Genomic DNA, 27,174 nt, shown 5'->3' with positions numbered 1-27,174 from the left:
TAAAAGCCTTTTGTTGCAATCTTAGCCAATGGAGACGGATTACGACACCGGGCAGCTGAGATATATAAAGAGCCCCTTTTTGACCGCACTTGCACATTTTTCAGTGACACTTCTGAACGTGCGCACACCTCCATGGACTAATTTACACAGGGGGAACCACCAAAACAGCCTCTCTAGCCTTCAGCATACACGTGAGCGGGCTATGCATTCATCACTCAGACCGTTCCACTCTCCATCAAAACAGCTTGCGCCGTGACGCACTGGAACGCACTTTTGGTTTTCTTAAGAAACTTACTGCAGAAAGTCCTGCTGCAAGAAAAAAAAAGAAGAAAAAAATAGAAAAAGAAGAAGAAGAAGAAGAAACACTTTTTGGATTAAATGCATGTCCCTGATTCAATGCCTTTTGCCGGCTAAGGTAAGGAGCGGTGCAGATCCAGAAGGGATATAACGGGATAAAGCGACTAAAAAAGAGAAAGAAAGGGGGAAAACATTAACAAACAACACAAGAAAGGAGGAAAGTTGCGGCTCCTGGGTGTCCGTGCATCGTCATGCCGAGGTACAACTTTTTACTATGCTTAGTGGTGCTCATCTCCCTGGGACAGTCGGGGAGCGATGAGCCCAATCTGCTGCTGCAGCCTCCTTCAGGCGAAACGCCCACGGACGCCGGGCTGTCGCTGCTGGACGAGGACCCCGGGTCCCATGAGTGCTCCGCGTGTGTGTGGAGGGAGCAGAGCAAAGTGCTGAGACTGGAGACCATCAAGTCCCAGATCCTGAGCAAGCTGCGGCTGAAGCAGGCCCCCAACATCAGCCGGGAGGTGGTGAATCAGCTGCTGCCCAAGGCGCCGCCGCTGCAGCAGCTCCTGGATCACCACGACTTCCAGGGAGACGCGTCGTCGCAGGATGAGTTTATGGAGGAGGACGAGTACCACGCCACCACGGAGTCCGTTATCACTATGGCCTCAGAGCGTGAGTACATGGTTTACAACCCAAACAGCGGTACTCTGCCTCCAAAACGCGTCCTGTGCGTAAAGCCTAAATTATGGTTCCGCGTTAAATCGACGCAGATCAGCCTTATGCCGCGTTCCATTTGTCCTCGGAAGTGGGGATTTCCCAGTTCCCAGTCGGAATTTTCAACTGGAACGCCCCTCGAAGTGGGATTTCCCACTGGGAAAGTGGGAGAGTCTTCACCACCCCCGAGTTCACATTCCAAGATGGCTGCCCCGGTTGTAAACAGTAGAAGAGAGCTCTGTAAAAATTCGTAGCACTTCATTCTAGTTTTGGTCACACTAAATCAGTCGTTTACAAGTATTGTTCGGCATATATATGCTGCTATAGTGTAATTTACATTTTTCATGTGGTATATGCGAACTACAATCTTGTTTTCCTACTTTGTAACTGGAACGCTGATAACTCTGTTGTGACGTCATTCCCAGTTCCCAGTTCCGACTTCCGAGGTAAATGGAACGCAGCATTGATTGCGGAGCAGATAGGTTCAAGTAACTCGGGTTATTCTGCGCGGACAGTGGAGTTTCTGGGGTTCATTCATTACGGTGAGCTGACCTATACTACTGTTTTGATGTTGAGATTGGGGGGTGCAATCTGTGTGTCTGAAACTGGCTGATAAAATTAAGACGGCTGTGGGCCACAGCTGTCAAAATGCAGATTATGTGTCAACCTGATTAATCAATAATCAGAAACACAAGGTGCCTCGGATCTAGGAAACAGCCACCTACGCAGCCTATTTTTTTTTTCTTTCATAATGGTGATGAGCCACATTGTGCAATATTGACTGCACCACTATTTAGCTGACAAACTTTTTTTTTTCTCGACATGCGTGTTTGACAGAGAGGAAAGGCGTGGCACACACCTTTGAATGTCAAGTGCATTATAAATGATAATGGAAGCAGTTGGCAGACAACTGCCGCATTTATTCCTCTGTGTCCCGTTTTGCATGATGCGGGCCCGCAAATTCTGGAGTTATGATTACATCGCCGGGCCCTGTAGTTAATGCCTCTTGACAATTTGCTCTCCCTCTTATACTTTCCCATAAATCCACAGGCAGCCCCCCTTGGAGACATTTTATAAAATTACTGCTGAACCCTGGCAGCTGTGCTCTATCGGCCTTTTATAGGAGGCTCTACCGGTTTCCCTGCTGTTCATCGCAATGAGAAAAAGTGTGTCCAAAAAGCTGCTATTGTTCCCCTCATGCAGCGGCCCCCCTCGGCCGCACTTGCCTTTTAAATGCGGAGTTTATAGGCGCAGCTCGTTTCCCCCACCCCTTCAAACCAGGAGTACACAAAGACAGAGAATCACTTAGGGTCGAGGGGAGTGTGTGACCTTTTCTTGGCGAATTCAACAACATTTACACACGTAATATATTCAGCACATGGCGAATGAAACTCGTTTTTATCTATTAATTTATGTATCAATATATCTATCTGGCCGTTGGTCACATTTTAAAGAAATAATTAACCTTTTCCATCCTCACCTGTCAGAGCAGGCCCAGCCTCTCTTTCAAACCAGAAAATAACATTCACTCACATATCATCTTCTTAAAAATATTGCAAATCTCCACTTATTTCTTTTTTCCCAAGTAAATTTCATATACCATTACTATTTTAAAACAGCTGCCTATACTCTCCATTATTTCAGTTGGTCAGGGTTTTTAAAGTTTGATGTTGCTCTTGACCAATATAGGACCAATATAAGAGTTGAAACATGCTTATAGGATATGTGTGGTGTCTTGTCTTTTAGTAACTTGTTATCTCAAGTGCAATATTCACTATATCATAAGCAATATATCCTCTTTACTGCAATCACAATGTAATATTTGATATATAAACACTATGTATCTGAATACGTATAATGTATAGATCTATGGCGTTGCTCAGTTGGCTCTTTGCACCTCAGCATTCATAACCGTGGATGTATCTTTCCATGTATACATTTGCATTTATTCATCTATCCATAAACAGACAAGATAAACACTGAATACATAACACAAGTGCTTCCGATTATGCTTTGAAGCCTTGCTTTGTATTCCCTTTAAACACACACACAAAACAAAGTGGAAATTGATTAGACACCCTGTCACTGTACACAACGCCTGCCAACTGTATGTTTGCGATGGTCCCACGTCAACCTGAGAAGCTAATGAGTGAGATTATGCGGGAATCTGTCATGTTAAAGCACTTCCTCTCTCATCTGTTTGCTTCATTGCTCTACGTCAGCTGCTGTTTCGATTATTTGCTCCCCCACTCACCCTTCTTCCCCCCTCTCACATCGTCCCCCCCCTCCTCTCCGCTGCTTGTGGAACTGTTAAGAGAGAATGAAAGCATCCCTTTTTTTTCCTTTTTCTTTTTTTAATGCCTTTGGCACCATAATGATCCCACAGGATTAAAAGTGGCTTTTTCTGTATCTCTGATAGAAGGAGGACTTCAAACACTATTCCCTGCGCATCTCGAACCCTATCGCCCTTTCATGGTTGTGCGCGCTGCCTTTGATGGGCCACGGGGGTTCACACAATACATACTGAATTGGACCTGTGCCAGAGTTGCTTCTTAGTATTCACTCAAGGTACGTGGGTGCCAGAGTGGGGGTTGAAAGGGTCCATGCTTCCTGGTCTTTAATTACTATGAAATATCATGGAAAAGTACATCTATTTATATCGTAGTGTGGCACTTTATTCACTGAAACATCTCCCTCTATACAGCGCGTTGTGTTGGTAACCGTTCTGCACATCACATGAACAGTGACTCAGTGATTCTCCAGTGCAAAGTTGTTCCCTGATTTTATTTTCAAACAGTTGCACATGCAAAAGCACATTAGCTAAGGTAAAAGCGTTTACATAGCTTTGTGTGTTCAGTTGTGAGTGCATGCATGTATAAAGTGTATATTTTGGAGGTGAGATTGTTTTGCTTGAGGTGGGGTGAGGACTTGACCTGACAAGTCTTGGATTTGTCACCCGCTCAAAACAATTAGTCCACATCTGCTTTGTTCTCTTCCCTCTCTTTGTTTGTTATTCGCTTGATGTTTTGACACCGATTAACCACACATTATCTAAACCTTCACCTGGGAAATATACTCTTCAACATCCAAAATAGTTGGAAGAGAGGCACCCTTCCTGTCAACTGCAATCGTTAGGCCATTGTGGAAGGAATTTAAAGGTCATAAAGAAATGTACTCTGTTGTATTGGTACATTTTGAGTGGCTTTGACTGAATTTCTCTGTTCTGTGACTGTAAATGTAAGATTGCTCAGTAACAGATGATCCAGCAGAGAGCAGCACTTGCTTACCCTCTTTCCAGGCCATTATTCAATCTTTAAACTTTAATCTTTCAAACTCAGACATCAGTTTGCCTGAAATGTGCAAAATCAGTGGCTGCACGCAGAGAAACAGCTAAACTTCAATGGGATTTTAAACGTAGGGCAGATGAAACGTCTAACACCTATGTTTTATTCTCCCATCATAACAACATGCAGGCTACCACCAGAAAGTGGTTCAACTGGTATTATTATGTAATCCAGTTGAGTTGAAGCACATTCAAGAATGAACACGGGGGTTGCACAACTCTCCAGTCCATCTGCGCACATGTCAAGGTATGAATGTGCACATTTCCACATGTGCACACTTGTGTGGACACATAGGGATGCCCACACACGGCCACTCACACAGTCTCTCTCTCACACATACACACACACACTCCAGAGAAAAGTTTGTCCTATTGACAAAAAGGGTCACAGAGTTCACAGCTATGTGATATATTGGACGAGAAGACTATTAGCCTCATCAGGTCTCTTTCTTTGGCAGAAAAGGCGAACCGGTAGTAACTTGAACACTTATCCCCCAACCACACACACACACACACACACACACACACACACACACACACACACACACACACACACACACACACACACACACACACACACACACACACACACACACACACACACACACACACACACACACATACATCTACTAACCACTCCCCCCCAAAAAAGAAAAAAAAACAGTCTTTTATAGTGTTGACCCTATAAAAGGGTCATTTCCTGAAGGTGCAGGAACCATAAAAATAAAGAGGGAGAGTGCTAAAAGGACAGAGCAGCAGAAGCCGGACAGTCTTCAACTCAGTGGTCAGTGTTTGCTGGAAGTTGATGACTATGTGAGGTTTTTATAGATTTATTTATTCCACGGAGGTCTCAGTTTGACAATGACACCTGCTCTTCTTGTGTAGGTGCTGGCATCACTTTAGGGAAAGACAAACTTTGCTGTGAATCATTTGAAAGCTGGTACATAAGCAGTGTGTTTAAAAAGAAGAGGGTCTGTAGGACTGTGAAAATTGCACAACATACTGTCAACTTTATGGCTAATAAAATTTCAAAGGGACCGAAGTCTATTAATACAGGGACAAAATTTCCCCAGGACCTCAGGAATCTCACTCCTTTAACCCTCCTTCCTTTATTCCCACGCTCCCATGTAGCATTCCCCGCAGCCCTTATTTTCTCTTGACTATTGGGAATATGTTACCTTAGGATTTAATACATACTTTATCAGGAAGAACAACAATAATAAGGCATTGAGAACAATGGGTGAAATCATCAATCGAAGCTTTGAGACATGCACAGATTTTCATCTCTTGCCATCTTCTTTTCCTGTAGGCTTGCGTATCACTGCTGAGATCCTCGTTCCCTGTTTAAAGGATTTAAAAGTGTGCGATCGAGTTAGGTGCAGCGAAGCTCATGCTGCAAGCATAAAGGGGAGTGAAGGGAAAACGGAGTGAGTCCACAGGGAGCAACAAGCAGCCCTGTCCTATCCTAAAGGGGCAGAAATAATGGAAGGGTTTTATAGGTACAATTAAAAAGACTTAAAACAGATGTTTCGTTTCACTAATAAAGGAAATAATTACTTCACACCAGTAATTAAGCCCTATGTAGGGACATGAGTGAGGAGGAGGGGGAGGAGGTGGAGGTGGTGGAGGAGGAGGTGGAGAAGGAGGAGGAGGAGGAGGAGGAGGAGGAGGAGGAGGAGGAGGAGGAGGAGGAGGAGGAGGAGGAGGAGGAGGGGAGTGAAAAGATAAAATGGAGATCATTGAAGGGATTATTGTTGATGGATGCATTCAGGTTCTGCGTGGTCATGTGTGAGGAGGTGCTGAGGATGAGTTTATGGAAGAGTCCATTAAATCTAAGAGGCATTTAAGTTAACAGAATGCTGCATGAGCATATTGTTGGATCCCACGAGGGAGCCACTGTGTCGGAAAGAAGAACAATTAACACTGGATTACCTCGTGATTATCTACATGAAAATTTAATTAAGCTCTTTTTTTTCTTGCGGCAAAGCAGAGAAGCTCCTTGCTGCATTTATCACTTGTGGTCGTTTTTCTCCTCACTGTGCACACATCTTAAGACATGCTTTATGGTTCAAGTGATATTGAGTACTGATGGACTTCAAGAGAAGTGAATAAAGGAGCGTATCTATATGAGACGTTGCTTGGAACTTCTTCAGAAAGTGGTGCAGGACAAAACGCTTCTAAGAAGGAGGTTTTCAATCAAGTCACTTTGTATTTTTTGGGGAGAACAAACTATAGGTTCAGACTCATTCAAAGATTTCATTGCGTTCATGGACATTTTCTTTTCAGGCGGTCATTGATTTGGAACAGAGAAGGTGTTTCAAAGTTTTAATTTATGGGAATGACATAGTTAAGTAAGTTAGATGGTAATGAGAGTAGATTTTAGAGTACAGAAATAAAAAACGCTGTTTATAATTCAGGCAGTTGGAGTTGTTGTTAGGCTCTGATTTATAACGTGAGTATATCTGCACAAGTGATATCAATATGTGGCATTCTTCTTCCTCCAGTGCAACAGGCTGCAGGACACATTTTGAGAAAACTATTTAGATTTCAACAAATTACTATATGAAAATGGAATATTGATTATAAAAATATGTTTATTTGCAATGCAAAAACCTCAATTCATCTTCCACACAAGTTGTTATTTAGCTTGTTTTTGATGAATAGTCAGTTTGCCTCAGATTGTGCAGGAATTGTGTCCCAAACATCTTTTTGCAACATTTCGTTACTCCTTTGAGGTTTGTGGGACTTTGTCCATCCACCTCCTTTATAAGGTCCTGCCACGTTGTGGTCTCAGTTTATTTTTATTTTTTTCATTTTTCAGCCTTTGTCTTGTAGATTTGCTGGTATGTTTTGGATCATTGTCCTCTTCCATAATCCGTTCTCTGCCAAGATTTGGCTAAAAAAGTAGATGACAACACATTTAACTCTTGAATATTTTGGAATGTAGTGAAGTTCATAGGTGAAGATTTCCTGTGGCTGCAAAACAAGTACAAGTCATCACCATTCCACATTTGTGCTTCCTTACAGGTGGTACGTGAAGTGTTTGTCCTGATATTCTGTGTTTGGCCCTCACCAAATGTGGCACTGTGCATTATGGTCAGCCATTTCTCCTTTAAGAAGTCTTGTGGGTGGTTCAGATGCTGTTTTGTAAACCTAAGCTGCGCTGCCATGTTATTTTCAGAAAGACAAGGCTCTTAGTAATCCTTCCAAAACAAGACACATCTGTGCACTGTCATTAACATTTATATTTAGTGTGCTGACTAAGGCCTGGAGATCTATTTTTTTAAGATCATTTCTCTGCAGTCTGACCCTGGTGTAAACTTGCTGCCTAAATGATTGAGAGCTATCTTGATTTTTTTACATCTATTGATAATCTTTCTCACTCTAGATCTATTTATTTGGATACTACTTTATAACTTTTCCCAGACTGGTGGGTTAGGTATCAACAGTTAGTTCTTTAAGAGCTTGGCTGATGGAGTTTGCCTCTGGGCATTGTGTTAACACACACCTTGCTCCAGACAAACTGCCCAAACTTCAGCTTTTACAGATGTGCTCACACTTGCAAATGATCAATTTATCAAGTGCATGCAATTACCAAAACCAGTCTGCTACCTATTATAGCAGTGAGTGTTTTTAACTTCTCCCTTCCTGCATCCGCATTTCACTTTGGTTTTTGTCCTCTAAATAGTTAGACGGGGTAATAGGTGAGGTTGCAGTTCACTTAAGGACAGTTGTATTTGACTTATTTTAAGACCTAGTAAACATTACACAAGGAATACTTTTTTCACCTATGTAAGTTACTATAAAACTAACCGGGAAACATATTCATATGTTCTTTATTTTTTCTGAAAAAAGGATGTTAAGTTGGTAATAGTTCATTTGAATGACTTTCATGATTGCCGCAACAAAGGTCGGCACCAGTCACTTGCATGTAGTACTTTCAAGGTGGGATGATTGTGCTGATATTCCGTCTCATTTTGTCTGTGAACAACTTCAAAGCTGCTCCACCTCGGGTTCATTCACGTAGAAAATGAGGCGGGTATGGAGGCAGTAACAGAGGTGAAGCAGAGGGACGAGGAGCTCTGTGTAGAAAGAGTGGGCAGGCAATCTGAAACCTCGTTTGTTGTTATGTAGACTTCTGGTGCACCATCTTCATTGCAGCTGTTGCAGAGAGACTGCACATGTAACGTGGAATAAGAGATCATTTCTGAAATCACACGTCAGCTCATGATTATGTCACGTTCAGCTTGAAGAACATTAACTATTAACTAACTCATTTATAGTATCCAAAAAAGATAAAAGTTTAAACACCTTCTTTAAATACCTTTCTGTTGACACTTTACAGGACATCAAACACAATGTGCGTAACAATTAATGACAAAATAACCAAAATTATATAAACTTTTAAGAGTTATGATACATTTTCCTGTTGTACTGAGGTTCCTTTAATAACAATAAATATGTAACCTGATGGCAACACTGAATTCACGTGTTCGTATTCATTCATAATCGTCATCAATTAAAAGCATGTCATCAATTTAAATTAAAAAACAGCATGTTTAAAAACAAAGCCTCCACATTAATCAAAAGCATTTGTCTGTCATGTACAGATCTATACTTATGTAAAGTATGTGTAACATTCTGCATGTGACAGAGATCAGCGTTTCCCTGTGGTGTTAATGCCTTGCGTGTATGTGTGGATGCACACAAACACTAGCAGTCACACCCCAGCATGCCTCATGCTGTCCAGCTGTCCATCTTATCGCAGTTCACTGCGCGTCCCATCCTGCTGTTCAGCAAGCGTTCTCATGATACAAACATATGTAACACTTAAAACAATGAGTTTTGAGTGTGTTCGCTGAAGGCAGTCGGTTTGGCGCTTGCGTATGTAGTGTGTTTATGTGCGCCTGCCTGTTTCCATGTGCATGTGTTTGAGTTCACTGAGCTAGAACAGGGAGCATTAGGAGGTGTCTTTTGTTGCTCCTGGGGGGCTACCGTGCCCAGTCCTAATAGGAGTCTTGTGCCTGCCGTTGTCCCAGGGGAGGCCTCTGAATGAGGGGGTCTAACTTCACACACACGCACGCACACCCCCTCCCTCCTCACCTCCAGCTCGGCCTCCCCCACCGCCCTCTCTGCGCTCCCTTGGGACTGGCTGAGAGACAAAGAGGGAGTGGGGCTGGGGTGGGATGGGATGTTTGAGGGGGTGCGCTGTGGCCCCTGTCTTATTAGAAGGGTCGTGAACGTGTCACGATGATTAATATGCTGAGGTGCGTGGGGATACCCTAGAGTCACATTTATTCAACACGAAGGCTCCCAAGCACACGCTTTCGCAACAAAATGGCACATTTGCATTTCCCATTAAGAAAAGAAAATATAGATATATATGCAAATGAAACTCCTGTGTAGGTTTGTGCCATTATGCACTATCCATTTGGACATTAACAATAGATGGCCATTTCCCTCTCTGCCTCGTCGAAGCTGTGTATTTTTTGCCTGATTGCCACACATCTATGCAGCATGCAAAGAGAAAAGAAATAAATAAGAGTAACAACAATTGTTTAAGCTAAAAACCCCTCCGATAAATATGTTCAGTTCATAAAAACCTTGCCAAACTACCTGACTCTAAAGGAAATTTATCATCTAGTGCTTTTATACATTTGACAGACTGTGTAAATGAATAAGTTATACAATCTGTGGGTTATGTATCTTATCATATTCTGAGTGAGTGGAGATCATCATTGTCGTAAATATCATCAAATATTGATGGCAAAAAGTGATTTGATCACAGCAACGGCAGGTTCACCAAATCTGTAGAAACCCTTTTGAAATATGTCTTCTTTTTTATGATTATTATTTTTGGAAGCCTATGATATTTTTATATCCACATACTAATAAGAGCCCGTCCTTTTTCAGCCCTCTTCTCAGGCATTTAACCTATTTACTTCATAACGACAACTCTACATCCCCCATCCATCTGTTTTCAACAGTTTATACGGCTCAATTTTCATTTACGCCTCAGTTGCATGACTTCTAAAAGCATATAAATGGGCTGAAATCGTATGAAAACGGACAGATGGCATGGTGAATAAACCCCTATATCCTATATCCCTTCCCGCGCCTGCATGTATAGGAGGCTAACTGTGGAACACAGGTATCCAGGGAGTCCACCAGATGTTTGCTAGGCCCACCTGCAGACCTGCTGTGTGTTGGCAGTAAAATTCATGCACTGCATATGCTGCAATTATACCACAGGGGGAAAAAACTGCTGTAATAATGAAGCATGTTGGAAGCAAGAGGGAAAAAAAAGCATGCAAACCTGCTTCTTTTGGGAAAACACAGCCACAGTCCATTATTCACTTGGATTTCAGAAGTGTACTGTCAAAGGTTAATTTTATGTTTGTCCCCACTTGAGAGGTGGTGTTGCTCTGGTAGGTGGTGCTGAACACAAAATCAGGTTTTACATCTGATATTGCGAGACTCAGAGTTTCACAGGCCTGGGCTACAACTAAGCAAATTGTCCAGAAAATTAAGTTTAAAAAAACCCAACAAAGTCTAGCTGTTAAATGATTGAGTTCTGCTCAATAACGTTTTGGAGGCAACAAAGAGAAAAAAAGATTGAGTTCAGGTGGCCCCCTTTTTTCTGGACTTTACAAGCTAGCCTTGCCTGTTTTGCACAAGTAGATTGCTCTGCCAAGACGTAGGGTGTAATTAAACTGCAGGCATTCATCCTTGCCTCCAGCCTGTGCATTAACAAGACCTATAAAGCCACAAATTGATTTCACCTATCAATGCAGCCATTGTTTAACACAGCATAGCTCATATGTTGTGCAGGTGTGTCTAATAACTGGGGTCCTGAATCGGATTAGGCATACTGGTCCTGCCTCTCGGGTTACTCCTTCTCGAGAAAGTGCTCGGATTAAGAAACTGAACCGTTGCAGCTCCACTGGGTTGGTTGTTGTGGCTTTGTTTTCTGCTGTTTTAGAAACTGAACAAAAGTGTTGAAAACTGCTGGCAAACGAAGAGCTGCTGTATGTCCCCAAAAGTAGTAATAACAAGTGACCCCAAGCAAACTGCAGAATCATTCATTCCCAGTTTTGTGCTGATGAGCAAACACAACACCACCCACGTTAATTGCTTTGACCTCAGCTACCCACTAAAAGGAACATTGAGATATTGTTTGTTCAGCGTGAGACACTGTATAATTTACACTCACTAATGACTGTCCTTGGAAATGAAGGCTGAAGGACCATGTCTGTCCCTTGCTTGGCCCTTTTTCAACGTTTACCCTGGACTCTTCTAATGGATAGTTCATCTGTACCTCAGTGAATTCATGTCCCTCAATGCATGCCCATAATTCAATTACAATACGTGTTTAGTGTTTACAAAAAAAAAAGACACAAAAACAGCTCGGTGCAGTGTTCTGGCCTGGTCAATGGAGTTTGATAAACATTCACTATTGGCTTGGGAATCTCCACCCCAATCAAAACAAAAACAAACTGGGGATGGTTCAGCGCTGCTGTGTCTCTGAGATTTGGAACAATTCTCTGGCAAAAAGGCCCGATGTGAAAAAAGACATATTACCATTGCCATAGGGTCGACCTTGACCTTCAAACTCAATCTGGCTGTTAAGGCCGCCCCTCCCCAGTACCCCTGAGATGTAAAGAGGCTGACCGTTTTGACCCCTGATCCCATTTCTTAACTAGGCTGAGGTGCCAAATAACCTTTTGACCCAGGAAGCATTTGCAGGTTGCCTAAGCAACCACAGATTTAGCAGTGATTGACAGATCCACGTAGTTTCCTTCTTTTCTTTTCTCAAAAGGTTTAATGCATGAACTCTTTGACGTTTGATGACCAAATGACCAAACCCAACTTTTTTTTCTTTTGGCCAGTATCTGACATGCCAAATTTCCTCTGAGAAAATGGGTAGATTAAATATTCTATTGTACTCTCTTGGCACATTATCATGCCAGATAGATACAGAATAAATTTCCCTTAATAAATGAACACTTTACATGGAAATGAATGTATGAATTCAACGGATGGATGTCATTATATCAGATGGCTGTCTATGCAAATGAACCATGTGCAGATCCTACATGTGGTGCAAATCACAGAAACATAGAGCCATGGATCATGACAGGAATAAATCTGCCTGTTTCAGGAGACAGCTTGTGTTCTCCCTCACATAACTCTTAATCCGTACCTCAAATATATTTTCAGCATGGGGGAGCCATTAAAAAAACTTGAGATGTTTTAATTTTGCTTGTTGTGATGTAGGGGCAGTCAATTTCATTACGGCTGACCCAGGGGAATCTACGGTTACCATCTGGCCACTGGCCAATATTACCGTTTCTTGTTTTAATATGCAATTTAGGTTATTTAAACAAACACAGTTTATCTTCTTGTGGTTGAAATGACAGTTTTTTGTGAATGAGAGGTTTTCAAAGTCATGAGCTATGTTTTTTTAAATAAGTGATAGTATAGAAAGAAAAGAAAAATATGTCCAAAAATGAGATTGTATTTAAGCAATAAACATTTTTTGTACATCGGCAACTGCAGCTGTGTCCTGCAACAATGCTAACCCTGTATAAAACACCACATGTTGTGCACTATTGTTGTCACTTTGGTAATACATTAGTATTACTTATAGATCAATAGCTGCTGAAAGATACACCGCACACATACTCTCAGACACATCATCATCATTAAACTTGGGGCCATTGGGTGTTTCAGATCTTTCAATAAATCAGACACCTCCACTCAGGCGACCCAACCAAAGCTCTTTACATTCATTTCTATGTCCTAGTAGATCTGCTTTCTTGATCTAAAGCCATCTTGTGGCTTTTTCTGCAACTTGGATGACCTCCCCCACCAGTCTTTTTCCATGCACTCTTCCATAGCCCCTGACACGTGTCATGTTTTCCCTCATCGGTTGCTGGTGATCAGTAGCTTGGTGGAATCTCACATGATGATCATGTCTGGCTGTAGCCATGCTGTTGTTATGCTGGGTGGAAACTTTAGCCGTTTTCCAAGATCCACTTCTGATGTTCAATGAACAGAGGGTCAGGCAGCTTCTCTCTGACTTTGAAGAACATAGTGGTCCTTGGCTTGTGGTATGTGATGGTGTCGATGGCAGTGGTCACGCTCTCAGCAACTACCTTGAGCATGTGGCAGTGGCACCAGCAATAGCATTCATCTCCCAGTGCTCCGGGGTTCCTCTCTCTCCACAAAGAGAGGGTGACTCAGTTTTTCTCCAGGACATGGAAGTTTGCTGAACTGGATAAGACGTTGTAAAGCGCTAGAACCAAAAACCTGATGGATTGGAAGTCTGCTTTTCAGATATTAGCTCAGGTGATCTTTAGTGGCATCACATTTTTCCATTTGGTTCAACCTTCTTGTTGTTTCATTCCCACCAATCCCCTGGCTTGTAATTCTTCTTTACCTGCCAGCACTTCCTCCTGAAACAGATGCTGCCAGCCTTTGCCTTAAACATTGTTGACCCTGGCTGGTGTTATGGACCCAAGCTCCCTCTGCTTCAACCTTGGTCCAGCCTCGTCCAGATGTGTTTGATTTTCTGCCTGTACACACCTGGCTGCCTGCCCGTGCCACCTTAGGATCCCTGGATTCTTTGTACTGCAGAGTAAACTCTGTGGGGTAGACTACAGCCATCTTCCACAAATGACCACTGATTATCCCTGTATATAACTGTAAGGGCTAAAGGATCCAGGGCAGTATGAAGTTCTGTTAGATCCCAGTCTTGTCCACCTCTCACAGCCAGGTCTTGAGTTGTTTTCTGGTTTTCTGGATGGAGGCAGAATCTTTCAGACTTCTCCCTTAACTGGCTGCTCTGTGATGGATGTAGAAGTGACTCCAGCTCGAGAGAACCAGAACGTTACCACTTCCTTGACCCCTAAGGACCTTGATTTTTCCAGTTTAAACTCATCCTTGCCCACGTGCAAAGCTATTGAAGGACGTTTCTATAATTCTCTTTCTCTTTCAGAAGTTATTGTCCATCTGGATGATCTCCTTCCAGCATTGACACATTTTGAACTAGTGGCGGGGTTGTTTTCCTTTGACAAATTACAGATTTCAAAGAATCAACTAATTCACTGCTGATTAGGAAGATTTTGCATTTCCTAAATGTTCAGTAATAGTTCAGTTCAGTAATTCAGTAATTGATTGCTAAAACACTTTCACATTGCAAGAAATAATACAGTATATATTACGGTAGTTGTTTCTAAGAGGGAGAACATTTCTTCTTTGATTTATTAATTGATTACTTTGTGGTCAGTGATACTGCTGCCTTCATGACCAAACAGATACAGAAAGATTACAACTTTGATGTGATCAATAATTAAGAGGATAATTGGTCATGACATGTTAAATACATTTTTTGATTCAATGCCGATTTGATGATATCAGGGTCTTTAAAGGCTTTTGTCAAACATTCTCTGAGTCCAGTGAAATCAATGCTGTTTATGTCTTAAATATAGAAATATAAAAAGTCTGTCCTCTGATCCACAGCGGAGCCCCTGGTCCAGGTGAACGGGAAGCCCAGCTGCTGCTTCTTCAAGTTCAGCCCCAAACTGATGTTCACCAAGGTGCTGAAGGCCCAGCTGTGGGTGTATCTGCGACCACTGCAGCAGACCTCCACCGTCTACCTGCAGATCCTGCGACTGAAGCCCGTCACGGAACAGGGCAGCCGCCACATCCGCATCCGCTCCCTCAAAATAGAGCTCAACTCCAGGGTCGGGCACTGGCAAAGCATTGACTTTAAGCACGTGTTGCAGAACTGGTTTAAACAGCCCCACACCAACTGGGGAATCGACATCAATGCCTTTGATGAGAGCGGCAATGACCTGGCAGTTACCTCGCTGCGACCCGGGGAGGAGGGGCTGGTAAGGATCCTCAGACCTGTCCCTGGGGCTGGGGAGGGGAATCACTTCCATCACAGCTCACTATTTTATGTAATCCCTTTTTTGGTCGAAAAACTAGCCGCTGAAATCATCTTCTTAAAAAAAAAAAAAAAATCCTTCCATTTCGTATATGATTGGATGTTTTCATTGAATCCACCCCGAAAAATAGATTTTAAAACTTCCCACAGGGTTGATTGCAGTTAACTTAATTCATTCCTTTGAAACAAATATCCAATGTTGGTCAAATATCTTTCTATCTCAGCAGATTTTACCGAACCGTTTAGATTCGGCAAGCATCTACAAGATCCTTCTCAACTTAAACTTTAGATGCAATAAAATCAGTGGCCACACAGAACTAAATCGGGATTCTGAGAAATATTGGGAAGTGTACTTTCATCTGTGATTAAAGTATGGATGAATTATCAGGATCAAACAAATATTAGTGTTGCATTGTGTTGTATAAATTATACATTTTACATACATAAAAACTCCCTCGACACTACAGCCAACAAACAAACCTCAAGGTCGCATTATGTTATTAAGAAACTGTATTCATTTTCTAGCAGCTTAAATCAGAGATCCACTAAAACTATAAAATATCCCTGTTGGTAAGGCCAAGGTTTTTTACTAGCGGGCAAGTAGTCTTTAAAGGCCAAAAACACAGAAGAGATAAATTCTGTGTCACTGCAGAAAATTCTGTATTTCAGTGTCATCCTTTCTAGAAAAAATGTGGATCTGAAGCAAAAAGGACAACAGCGAACTAAATTGAACTAAAGCAAATACGTTCCTGTACAGAAACACTGGACACTGGATCTCCATTTACACACCATTTGATTGTTGTTGCTTTATAGTCTGTTCCAGTCGAGGATAAGCAAAGATGCTTTGTGTGGATCAGCCTTCATCTTGCACTGCATCCCATTTTCAAACTGACTGTAACTAACAACTCACAGAGCAAAACGTTCATGTGCACTTAGTTTAGTTTTTGTTTTCTTTCTTGGGGCTGGCAAATTGAGTTTCACTTTTTTTTATAGATTAAAATAATTAAAATAATGTCACTCATTCATAAAAGATGTGTGACTAGGTGAAAACCTCCCTTAGATGTTCATAACATACAGTTTATCATTTGTTTTGTTTTGTTGTTTTATTGCACGTTTCAGTTATGAAGCAAACTAAGAGGCTGCATGGATCAGTTTAAACTTCAGTCTGAAAGTAAAATCCACTGGTGAGCCATTAATCTTGTTAAAGAGCTCCAAGTTGCTGTGACTGACAGTTAAATGCAGCATCCACACTGAATTATGTGGGCCACGTTAAGCAACACCAAATATTTACCAACTGGCTATTAGGGTCAGATCTTCACAACACACGAGAGGTCAGCTTTTGACCAATAAATCTCTACCCTGTGTGCACACCTCAGTGTGCAATATTATTCTTGAGAAGGAAAAGAAAGAAAAAAGAGAAACAGAGCGCAAAAAGCAAGAAAGAAGCAAACTCAACTCTTTTATCTGCAACAAAAGAGCTACAGGTCAATCTGACATGTTTTCTCTCCAACAGCCTTTCAGCTTATTTCCTCTTTTGAATGCGTCACAAAAAAACTGTGCTGCAGCCCAGCTGGGATCACTGCGGGGAGAAGAAGGCTTTTTAAAACAAACATACTGAAGTAAAATATTTGATCTGCTTGCTGCGCCCAAAGGTCAAGGTTATAGTAGCCAGCATATGACCTTCTGGGTCAGGGATCAAACTAAGCATACAAAGTCAACCATTAGTATTTGTAAAGGCCAGTTTCTCTCAATGCCTATTGGATCAGCACTCAAACGATGCATTGTTTTAATTGTTAGAATAATTTATTTATTCATTTAAATTTTGGTTTATTGCGTTAAGAGTGTGTGCTGAATTTTAAGGAGGTTAAAGTTCTTTTGTTTTGTTTTGTCAAATGTAGAAAATAATAGCAAGGGACTGACGTTTGAAGTTCAGTTGAGTGGGGAAACATTTAAAAAGCAGCTTTTAATGGAGAAAATAAGAGTGAAGAGAGAAGGAGAAGTGGAAGTTTATGTATGGAGGGATATTATAGGAAAAGAAAGGAATTCAATGCGCTTCTGAGTGTATACCGTACGTGGCTGTTTGAATAAATTCAGGAAAAAAGATATCCATTAATTTGTTTGCTAGTGCTTAGATCCGAAAATATCTGTCAGAAACCTCTCAGAATTTCATGGTCATGTCACGTCACAGCTCAGCATTAAATTATCCAGCTTCCTTAATTCCTATCTTCATCCACAGTTTAAAATCATGCTGCAATCCCTTTATCTTAGAAGTTAAAAGTGAAATCTCTGTTGTTCCTGCTTTTTTTTTTTTTTTTTGCTTTGCTCTTAATCGCGATTGACGAGAAAATTGAACTTCTCGTTGTCTTTTTCTGTATTTAAAAGATAAACTTTTCTGTTCTATTTATTATTGAATCCAGCACGACACAGGCACTCCCTTATACACACACACACACACACACACATATATATATGTATATGTCTTTGCATGGTAACCACCGTGCAGTGGACCACTGACCTCTTAAAGCACTTGTCGATGTATAGTCTTCGCTCAAGCTTCAAACATGGATTTGTCATCAGGATGGCCGAGCTTCTCAGGATATTTCTAACGGAGAGCCCAGACGCCCTGCTGTGGAAACTCATTTTCACTGCTTGTATCCGCGATCTCGCTCTTTTGGTCACGACCCATCGGTCGTGACCATAGGTGAGGGTAAGAACTTAGACTGCCAGTAAATCGAGAGCTTCAACCTTTATGCCCAGCTCTTTCTCTACAACAACAGACCGATCTACCTGTCAATCTCCCACTCCATTCTTCCCTCACTCGTATACAAGACCTCAAGATACTTGACCTCCTTCACTTAGGGCTGGATCTGATCCCTGACCCGGAGAGGGCACTCCACTTTTTTCTGCTTCACATTCAGCTGCAAACTGCTCCGGTGAGAGTTGCAGGTCTCGGCCTGATGAAGCCAGCAGAACCACATCATATGTAAAATCCAGTGAGACCTTTCTGAGGTCACCAAACTGGACCCCCTCCATCCCTCAGTAATGAACAGAATCGGTGACAAAGGGCAGTCTTGGCGGAGTTCAACCCTCATTGGAAACGAATGTCACAGTACAACTGGAGTAAAATTACATGAAAGCGTGAAGAAATTTTCCTCACACTGTCATCAAGACCTGTACACCAGCTTTATTTGATACAGAATTGATCACTAATAAATGTGATGCATTAATATACAACGTTGAAATACAGCAAAGGTCATTCAGCATTGCACTGTAGCTAAAATGATGGAACTTGTATACTGAATTGATTTTTTAATAAGACTTTTTCACATGGATGGAAAAGCCAAACTCCCACTAAAAACATCACATTAATTCAAGTGTCACAGTAAGCCATAACAGTGTGACTTCGTTCCAACAATCACAATAAAGTGTCGTTATCATACATTAGATGGTGTCATTTCTTAGATGTCAAAAACACATTTTTTTGAATGGAGCCTGTTGATTTTGATCATCAACCATGATCACTTTTCAATGATTGAAACCCAGGGTAAGGGTAAAAGTAGTTTACAATGATCTTGCTGGAACTACCTAATACATGCCCAAGAAAGAATAAGAATAAGAAAGGAACTTATTTATTTACACATATTTTTGAATAAAAAAGAGATTGTAGCGTGTTGGGCTGGTTGAGTGGACTTTTCCAGTCCGCTCTATCTAGACTGTGTTTGTTAAAGTGAGTTCAAGATAATTGTTAATTAGCGGTAACCTGTTCTGGGTTTTATTATTTGCACATGTAATGTTTGTCCATTTCCAGGTTTCAGTATAAGTTGAGATTGTATGGCACCATGAGTGAGAATAGATATACAATTAATGATTAATAAACTTGTTATATAGGAGGCAAGCTGTCACGTTGGTTTCAAAAATAATTTGTCTCTGTGTTGTCTATTGGGGTGTAGGGATTGCGTGCAAAGCAATGTTGTTTAGATTAGTCATTTAGGACCACAGATATGGGAGAAAGTGTGGGTGCTATTGGATGCTCATCCAGTCACATGCATCAAGGCTCTGCTGCCATCTTGGTGTGGCATAAAAATGTAAACAAGGGAGTCACGCAACATAAGGAATGATGGCACTACGACTTTCCTATCTTTACTTACAGTAGGTTGACATATGGAAACATCGGCACTCATTGTCACTTTCAGTCTCTGATAAGGTTTACAGTTAAAGTTGTCTTTTTTATTTTTTTATTGGGTCCCATATGTGTGGCTCATTGCAGGATGAGTCTGTAGCTTTTTTCAGCATCCGAGTTAGTATATGCTTAGGATTTTTTTCTCTTTCTATACGTTTTTTTTAGTTTTTCTTTTAATGAGAATGAAGCAAGCAGCGACTCATGGGCCCATGAGTTGAATTGTTTCCCATTAATAGCTATGAACAGGACTAATATTGTTAATTAATAATATTATTAATAATATTGTTATTCATAAAAACCTGCAAGAAGATTAGATCCATGGTATATATTTTCCCTTTGACTGTGAATGAAGGGGGTAGAGCTAATCAATCAATCACTCAAGAAATGATTCAATAAGCATCATACTAATCTAAAATATTGCCGTAATAATTACCTTTGATATACCTGATATTTCGTGAAATCTAAATGATTTAGTGAATACAGTTCTTGTGTTCTGTCTGAAAATCTTATGCCAGTTCTGATCTACTCTCACCCGTATTCCTAGGAATATTGTCAGAAAGATTGTATGACTTACTTTTCTGAAATCATTTTGTTATCAATAAGCTGACACTTATAAGTTGATTGAACACACTAAGCTTCTCACCAGTTGGTTTAATTTATGTGAAATTGTATATGAATTTTCTGTATTTAAAGGTAAACTGAGCAGCATTTTACAGTTAGGGTTTGTAATGAGGGCAGCACGGTGGCTTCCTGGTCAGCACTGTTGCTTCACAGCAAGAAAGTTCCTGGTTCACTCGATGGCAGGAGCTGTGTGGAGTTTGCATGTTCTCCTCATGCTTGTGTGGGTTTTCTGCAGTTACTCCTGTTTCTTCCCACAGTCCCAAAACATGCATGTCAGGTTAATCTGTGATTCTAAATAGTCCATAGGAGTGAGTGTGAACGTGTGTGGTCGTTTGTCTATATGTGCCCCTCCGATGGGCTGGCGACCTGTCCAGTGTCCATGTAGGGACAAAAAAGGCAGAAGATTTCACAATATACCTAAACCATTCCTTAAAAAAGTAAAAAATGTACCTTTTTCCTGTGAGCATTAGAAGTAACAACTGGGATAGGCTCCAGTAGATCCCTGTGAAGATGGATGGTTTGTAATGAAAGCATTCCAACCATAATGCTTTCCTGGTCTGAATGTTAAAGAGTTAAGTGAGGTATAGGTGGGTGTCCGTTAGCGGGGATCCTCAAGCTGTTGGCATGTGTCTCCATTACCAGGAACCACCTTGCAGCAAGAATGATCAGGCACTTCTATGGGGAAAAGACAGTTTACAAACATTTTTTAAAGCAGCTACATCATAGTTTATATTGTTCATTAATGATGACAGAAATATACATTACTAAGGTGTGTGGTTCTTATGGAGGTAAATCCTGCACATTCTCTCTGGAGGGCGAATATTCATGTTGCAAAATGCTGCAAAAAAATGCTCCAGTGAAATAGTGCAGGTCAGACATTTCTTTCATGTTTTGGTTGGTACTATTTCTTATTCAAGAAAATATGCAACTACATATGCAGCTATTTCATTTTAGAATAAAGAAAAATAAAATAAGTCTTACTATGACTTTTGACAATTAATCTAGCTGTTTACATTTGTTTGCACTGCAGCTTTTATGTTTTGCCCAAATAATTGCCTCCTGTCACTAACTAGAGCTAACTCTCCCAGGTAAAGTTGCAGATTTTTCTCTCAAAACAACTAACAAACAGTTGCATTTGTAAAGTTTTAGAAAATTCAGAATAATCCTTCTTGGGAAAAAGTACCTACAAAAAGTACCTACAACTAAATTACTTATAGATATGATAAACATGTTTTAAAACATAAAATTACAATAAACCTTAAAGAGTTATTAAATATTAGGTTTGAAACTGGATTACTGTAAAACTGTATCTTACTGGATGTGAGGGGACAAATTTAAATCCAATCTAACAGAAAAAAGAGCAATTTGTGAAGATTAGGATGATAAAAGCTAAATAATCAAATTCAGGGCTGATGGTCCGGGAGTGTTAGGTGTAACCGCAGGCTGCAGAAGCCTGAAGAAGAGCAGAGCTTTGATTTGTTTCAGATGTTTCAAATGATGTTGCCAGATACATGTTTTTAACACATTTTTAGCAGAAAAGAAAGAAACCAATAATTTTTGTACCCTCCATTGTGTCAGTGCTGTTGTTCTCTTATAACCACTTCTCCCTGTCTGTTGTGCCGTTCTTCCCCCTGATTCCAGCAGCCGTTCCTGGAAGTGAAGGTTCTTGAGACCACCAAGCGGTCTCGGAGAAACCTTGGCTTGGACTGTGACGAGCACTCCACCGAATCTCGCTGCTGTCGCTACCCTCTGACCGTGGACTTCGAGGCATTCGGTTGGGACTGGATCATTGCCCCCAAACGCTACAAAGCCAACTACTGTTCTGGTCAGTGCGAGTACATGTTCATGCAGAAATATCCGCACACCCACCTGGTGCAGCACGCCAACCCTCGAGGCTCCGCGGGGCCATGCTGCACCCCAACCAAGATGTCCCCCATCAACATGCTTTACTTTAATGACAAGCAGCAGATCATTCACGGGAAGATACCAGGGATGGTGGTGGATCGATGTGGATGCTCTTAAGCTGTGGGAGGAAACACACACACACACACACACACACACACACACACACACACACACACGCACGCATGCACGCACGCACACACACACACACACACTTGTGTACAGCCCTCATCAAAGCACCCAAAACCCTTATGGAGCTTTCGCCCGGCACCAGAACCCACACCATGGCACCAGATTTAACTTTTGCTCAGCCACAAAAGCCTCCCACTAGGTTTCCATGTTTCCAGTAATGAAACTGATTCTTGCTGTACAAAAAGTTAGCGAACGAAATAAGAATCAAAATAAAGGAACTGAATAATGGAAATACAGCACAAAATGAACGATCTGAAGAGGGTGTACTTGTGAAGCAGCTTCATAAAATGGTAAATGAAACAAAACTATGTTATAGAGTATGTGTTTGTGACTTTTTTTATTTTTATTATTTTATGGAATCTTTGTAAAATGTCCAGGTTAGTGGGATGAGATGACAGGAGAAATAAGAATATTTCATTATGAAACGTCAGCTTTTCAGTCAAGTTTGGAAATACTTATTTTTGCAGGTACACCTACTCAGAGGAGAAACTTGATTTACTTAAATAATTGCAAAGGGGCTTGATTATAATTATTTTGCAATCCATCACTTGGACAAAAAAAGAAGTCAGAAAGCATGACAAACACGAAGGTTTAATTACTTAACGTTCTCTGAGAATAAATTAAACATCTCGTTTACAGATGTTTAGAGATGTAAAGTGTGGAGGAGGTCCAAAACCAAACCTATACCATCTATTAATGTATAACACTCCAGTGTGACATTCTCGAGTATCTTTTAAAACCTCTTTGATCTTTTATTTGCAGTCTTGTAAAACTTTAAAAAAGGAAAGCGAAAAGGTCATGCTGGTTGAACTCAATCTTTCAAAGCGGATCACTGAAGTTGCTATAGCAGTCTTTACCATCCTGCAAATTTAGATAATATAGTTTGAGCTCACCATGCACATTAAAGTAAAAAATAAAGTGGATATGTGGATACAGGCTCAATTCATTATTTTGTACCATTTTGGAAGAGGACAAGAAGGACAAATACTGCATTATGACAAGAACCTGGCAGGCTTTTTGTTGTTGTTGTTGTTGTTTTAAACCAGTTTATCCAACATAGTAAAATGACTTTTTCAACAAATGTTCAAAAAAGACACAAATGCACTGTTGCATAACTTGAAGGGGCTTGGGATTACATGTAAAAACAGACAACTGAATTCTTACCCTGAAATAAATACACAGAAAAAGTCATTATGCTCACGAGTCGACAAGCTGAAAGTAGCACAAACCGGATTATCCATAGAGGTTTACACACATTTACTTGTAGACATCTATATAATAATAGTAATAATAACAAACACTTGAATGACATTAGATCAGTACATTGCTCCTGTCATCCAAGCTCTTTTTGGTAGTTGCAGATCAAAAAGGATTCACTATTGGAGAAACTTTAAACAGCAGTACTGTGCTAACAAATAATAACTTTTATAACTCACAACACAACACGTAGTTTGTGAAAGAAAGAAATAAATACATAAAGATCATTAACTTTACTTTAGAGAGCATATTTGATTGTATTTTGTAATGCCCTCCATCCACTTCAACCGTTTCATCATTTTCATAATGGTCAAGAATATTGTTAGTGCTTGAACACAGAGTAGATTAGTACGCTCGAAGCTTGTTTTTTGTCTCCTGGATGTCAAAGCAAAGATATCCTTTTGTTGTAAACGAAAGCACTATGCTGTTGGATAAAGTGAGAGCCTTCTGACATTATATATAAATGATATATGTATATATTAAAAAGGAGTAAAAAAAAAAAAAAAAAGAAGAAAAAAAAAACGTTTTTTGGGGCACTCTACCTTACCAACAATAAATTTTGCACTATGGGACGTTCATGGCGTGAGTAAAGCGTTGTTTGCGTTTTACCAAGCAAAAGAGAGCTTGTACAGTATAGGATTGAAAAAAAAATATTCAAGCTTCTGGTAATAAATAAACCATAAACTAGGGAAGTTATCACTTCTTTTCATACCATCACACTTTCATGACTTTGTCTGAAGCGGGGGCCTGTCCATGGAGCCACACACTTCTTTCTAATCTGGAAACTGAACTTACTGAAAGGCCTGAAAGGCCTTCGTGCCCACTTTTGGGTAATAAATCGTGTTTGTAATACATGTCTGGATCAACAAACATAGAATGCTTTAACTGGAAATGGCCTGCCTATCAACTTTAATCTATTACCACGGTACACAGATAACAACCTTTTGACTTCATCGGTGTGTCAACTGTCTTGCATAGATTTTTTTTTATTATTATTATTTCTTATATGTGTATTTTAAGTGAGAGGACCCATGTGATAATGGGAGGAGTATCCAGGGATTGTTAGCCAAAGTAGAGGATGACATGTTGTGTGCCGAAACCTTTGTGATTGCAAGAATATGCGAGAACATTTCAAAGGGAGGAAAAAGCTGGTTTAAGGGGCAGAGTTTGGAGGAAAATAAAAAAAAATTCTACTTGCCAATTGTTATTTATTAATATTAATTACAGTGCATTTAAAAATCTGTCTACCTCACTTTAGCCTTCTAAAAACTTTGCTTTGAAAATAAAATGTCAGCAGTTAATCAGTGCAAACATTTAACCCATTAAAGCCTCTCCCATCCCCTCCAAAAATGTAAATGATTTCACAGGGTCCCCTCGCTCTCAGGTTCAGGTTGAGTTATTGACAGAGTGACTGATGGTAGCAGCCCTGCTTATGTGCGGTCAAAAGAAATACTTAGCTGTGCCCACATCTGTGGCTTAACTATGGTTAACTGTTGAGAAGTTGCATTTTGAACTGTAGTGTTTGTATACTGGTATGTATGGGATTTTTCATATAAATATATGAGAGTAAGAGCTATCTATGTAAATACATACCCAAATGTTAACTTTTATGATGTGTTGGACAGGTTCACCGCTTCTAATGTTGTTCTCTCTTTTCCCTTTCATTCCCCTCATTCTTTGTGTAGTTAAAAAAAAAACATGAAAAAAAAATCACCCCAACTTTGTAGTTTCATTGTTGTGCATATGGATAACTGTATGACTTTTTTGCATTTTGTTGTTTATTTACTGTCATTTTTCTTTTGTACAATAAATCATTTATTTAGCTTATACGGTTTGTGTTTTTTTTTATTACTATTCTTATTTATTCCAAAGTAATTGTGAAAAAGAGTAGCTCCACAATTAAATACACAATTATTGCACAATATTCTATGAACTAGTGCATCAGCAGGAAAGTCAATATTGAAAACCACCTATTTGTTTAATAGTGTGTATTTATTGACAAATGTAGTTTTTTTGTGCATGAAATGCATTGTGGAATCACATAAACTGCACTAAAAAGAAATTAACTGATCACATGAATGATCAAAAACAGCCTAAAACTGTATCAGTAAAACCCCTGAATGTATTGAAGGAGAAGAGGTTTATCATTTGACTTTACCTCTGTTGAAGGATAAACACGCAGTGTCCAGCTCACCTGTGAGGATCAATTTGCACCAGTTTTTTGTAAAGACACAACTGTTTATGTCCAAAGTGCTTCATAAGTTTTTACAAGCTCGTTTAAAAGTAACACATCTGTTCTCTGGTTCATATCCCAGCTGCCATGGGGCAACAGGAAGTGTACACCCTGGACAAATCTCAGCTATTTCACTGTCTCATAATCATTTTACCCGTTGAGTTGCAGAAGATGACTTGCAGCGGTAACCTCTGCACAGTGGTGTGCAGTAGTTAGCAGTGACTCCAAATTATATTTGTTACAAGTTGTGCCATTCAAACCTAAAAGACATTGAAAAAGATGCTCAACATTTCTCAGGGCCACTGCTGTTCTGTAGTGCAATCATTTAGTGATATAGATGTTTGGCTGGAAAATGAGTCAAGCATCTTTTCTGCAAGGATAGCCATGTATCATTCAACAGTGTACACAAAGGCCGTTCTCCCTCCAAACTGCAACAAAAATGGTTTTGTCAGTAGCTCTGCAATCAGATGTTGACACAGAAGGAGGTCGTTGGCATCAGCAGTCTGCGTTATATGTTGAAGTGTTTCTGCAGGTAGAAACTAGAACCATGTAGGATTGAGACTCTGGGTTCCTCCACGTAAACATCTGCTGCAGTGCAACCATTAGCAGCTTTTCTCTCACAGCAAATTTGTGAGGGGTTCGGCTTGCATAAATTGGCACTGCGCAGTGTAGTCTGTAGTATACTAGCCCCGTATACGACTTCCTTTTACAATTCTCTTTTTATTTACCTTCCACTGCTCATCTGATCTCTGTTTACCAAATGTTAATAAGTGACCACCAACGAAACCTTATGAATTAGGTCCTGTTTTTGGTCCACTCTTTAATTTTCCAGTAGTAAATGTTTATCAGTATGTTTACATTTGAAGGCACTGTTAGCAGTTGTTAGTTAACCACTGAAGCTCACCAAGACACCAGCCCACATTATCCTTCCTGATTCACATCTGTTCCTGGTCTTTTTGATCTTTGGTCATCATAAACCTGTGGTGTGTCAGGTTTGTGTGCATTTATTAATAAATATTATATTAATTCATACGAAAGATACATAGCTCGGGATTAACCTGCTGTATTTTATGTGTTTTTTTTTAGGTGTTTAAACAAACTTTGTTCATAAAACAGCTTTCTTTTTTATTAAATGCTGCTTGCGTTGACAGTTATTTTATATAGCATTCTGCAAAATAATAAATAAGCTATTAAATTAACATCACTAATCCCCCCACCCCAATACAGTTAAGTGTATTACTAAATAAGAAAAACATTTACAAAGAAAATGTCAAGGGGAAAGATGCTGAAGGTTTTATTCATTTATTGTTTTAATTATCCTATAAATAGGTTAGGTGAAAATTCAGTGTTACTCTATTTATACAGTCCATAACCTTGAGGAGCACACACACACACACACACACACACACACACACACACACACACACACACACACACGCACACACACACACACACACACACACACACTTGCTGCTGGTGGCATC

At 40.3% G+C, this 27,174-nt stretch overlaps 1 protein-coding gene across 2 annotated transcripts; it reads left to right on the top strand.

Annotated features, from left to right (window-relative positions):
- Positions 1-25,236, top strand: LOC133448702 (growth/differentiation factor 11-like). 2 transcript variants are annotated; one of them, XM_061727478.1, is made up of 3 exons: positions 1-966; positions 14,876-15,249; positions 21,751-25,236. In XM_061727478.1, the coding sequence occupies exons 1-3, from the start codon at positions 549-551 to the stop codon at positions 22,126-22,128; spliced, it is 1,170 nt and encodes a 389-aa protein (XP_061583462.1). In that variant the 5' UTR covers positions 1-548; the 3' UTR covers positions 22,129-25,236. The 2 variants fall into 2 exon arrangements, with proteins under 2 accessions (XP_061583462.1, XP_061583461.1); XM_061727477.1 differs by having other exon boundaries at positions 21,748-25,236.
- The last annotated feature ends 1,938 nt before the right edge of the window (positions 25,237-27,174 follow it).

The sequence above is a fragment of the Cololabis saira genome, chromosome 8 (genome assembly GCF_033807715.1).
Source record: "Cololabis saira isolate AMF1-May2022 chromosome 8, fColSai1.1, whole genome shotgun sequence".
In the NCBI taxonomy this organism is placed as follows: Eukaryota; Metazoa; Chordata; class Actinopteri; order Beloniformes; family Belonidae; genus Cololabis; species Cololabis saira.
This window is presented reverse-complemented; position numbering and strand designations above follow the sequence as displayed.

Excerpts from the sequence above, each read along its gene's own strand:
- LOC133448702 (XM_061727477.1), top strand. The coding sequence starts at position 549 with ATGCCGAGGTACAACTTTTTACTATGCTTAGTGGTGCTCATCTCCCTG. Across the intron at positions 967-14,875 it reads TATCACTATGGCCTCAGAGC|CGGAGCCCCTGGTCCAGGTG; the intron begins GTGAGTACATGG and ends TCTGATCCACAG. Across the intron at positions 15,250-21,747 it reads GACCCGGGGAGGAGGGGCTG|CAGCCGTTCCTGGAAGTGAA; the intron begins GTAAGGATCCTC and ends CCCTGATTCCAG.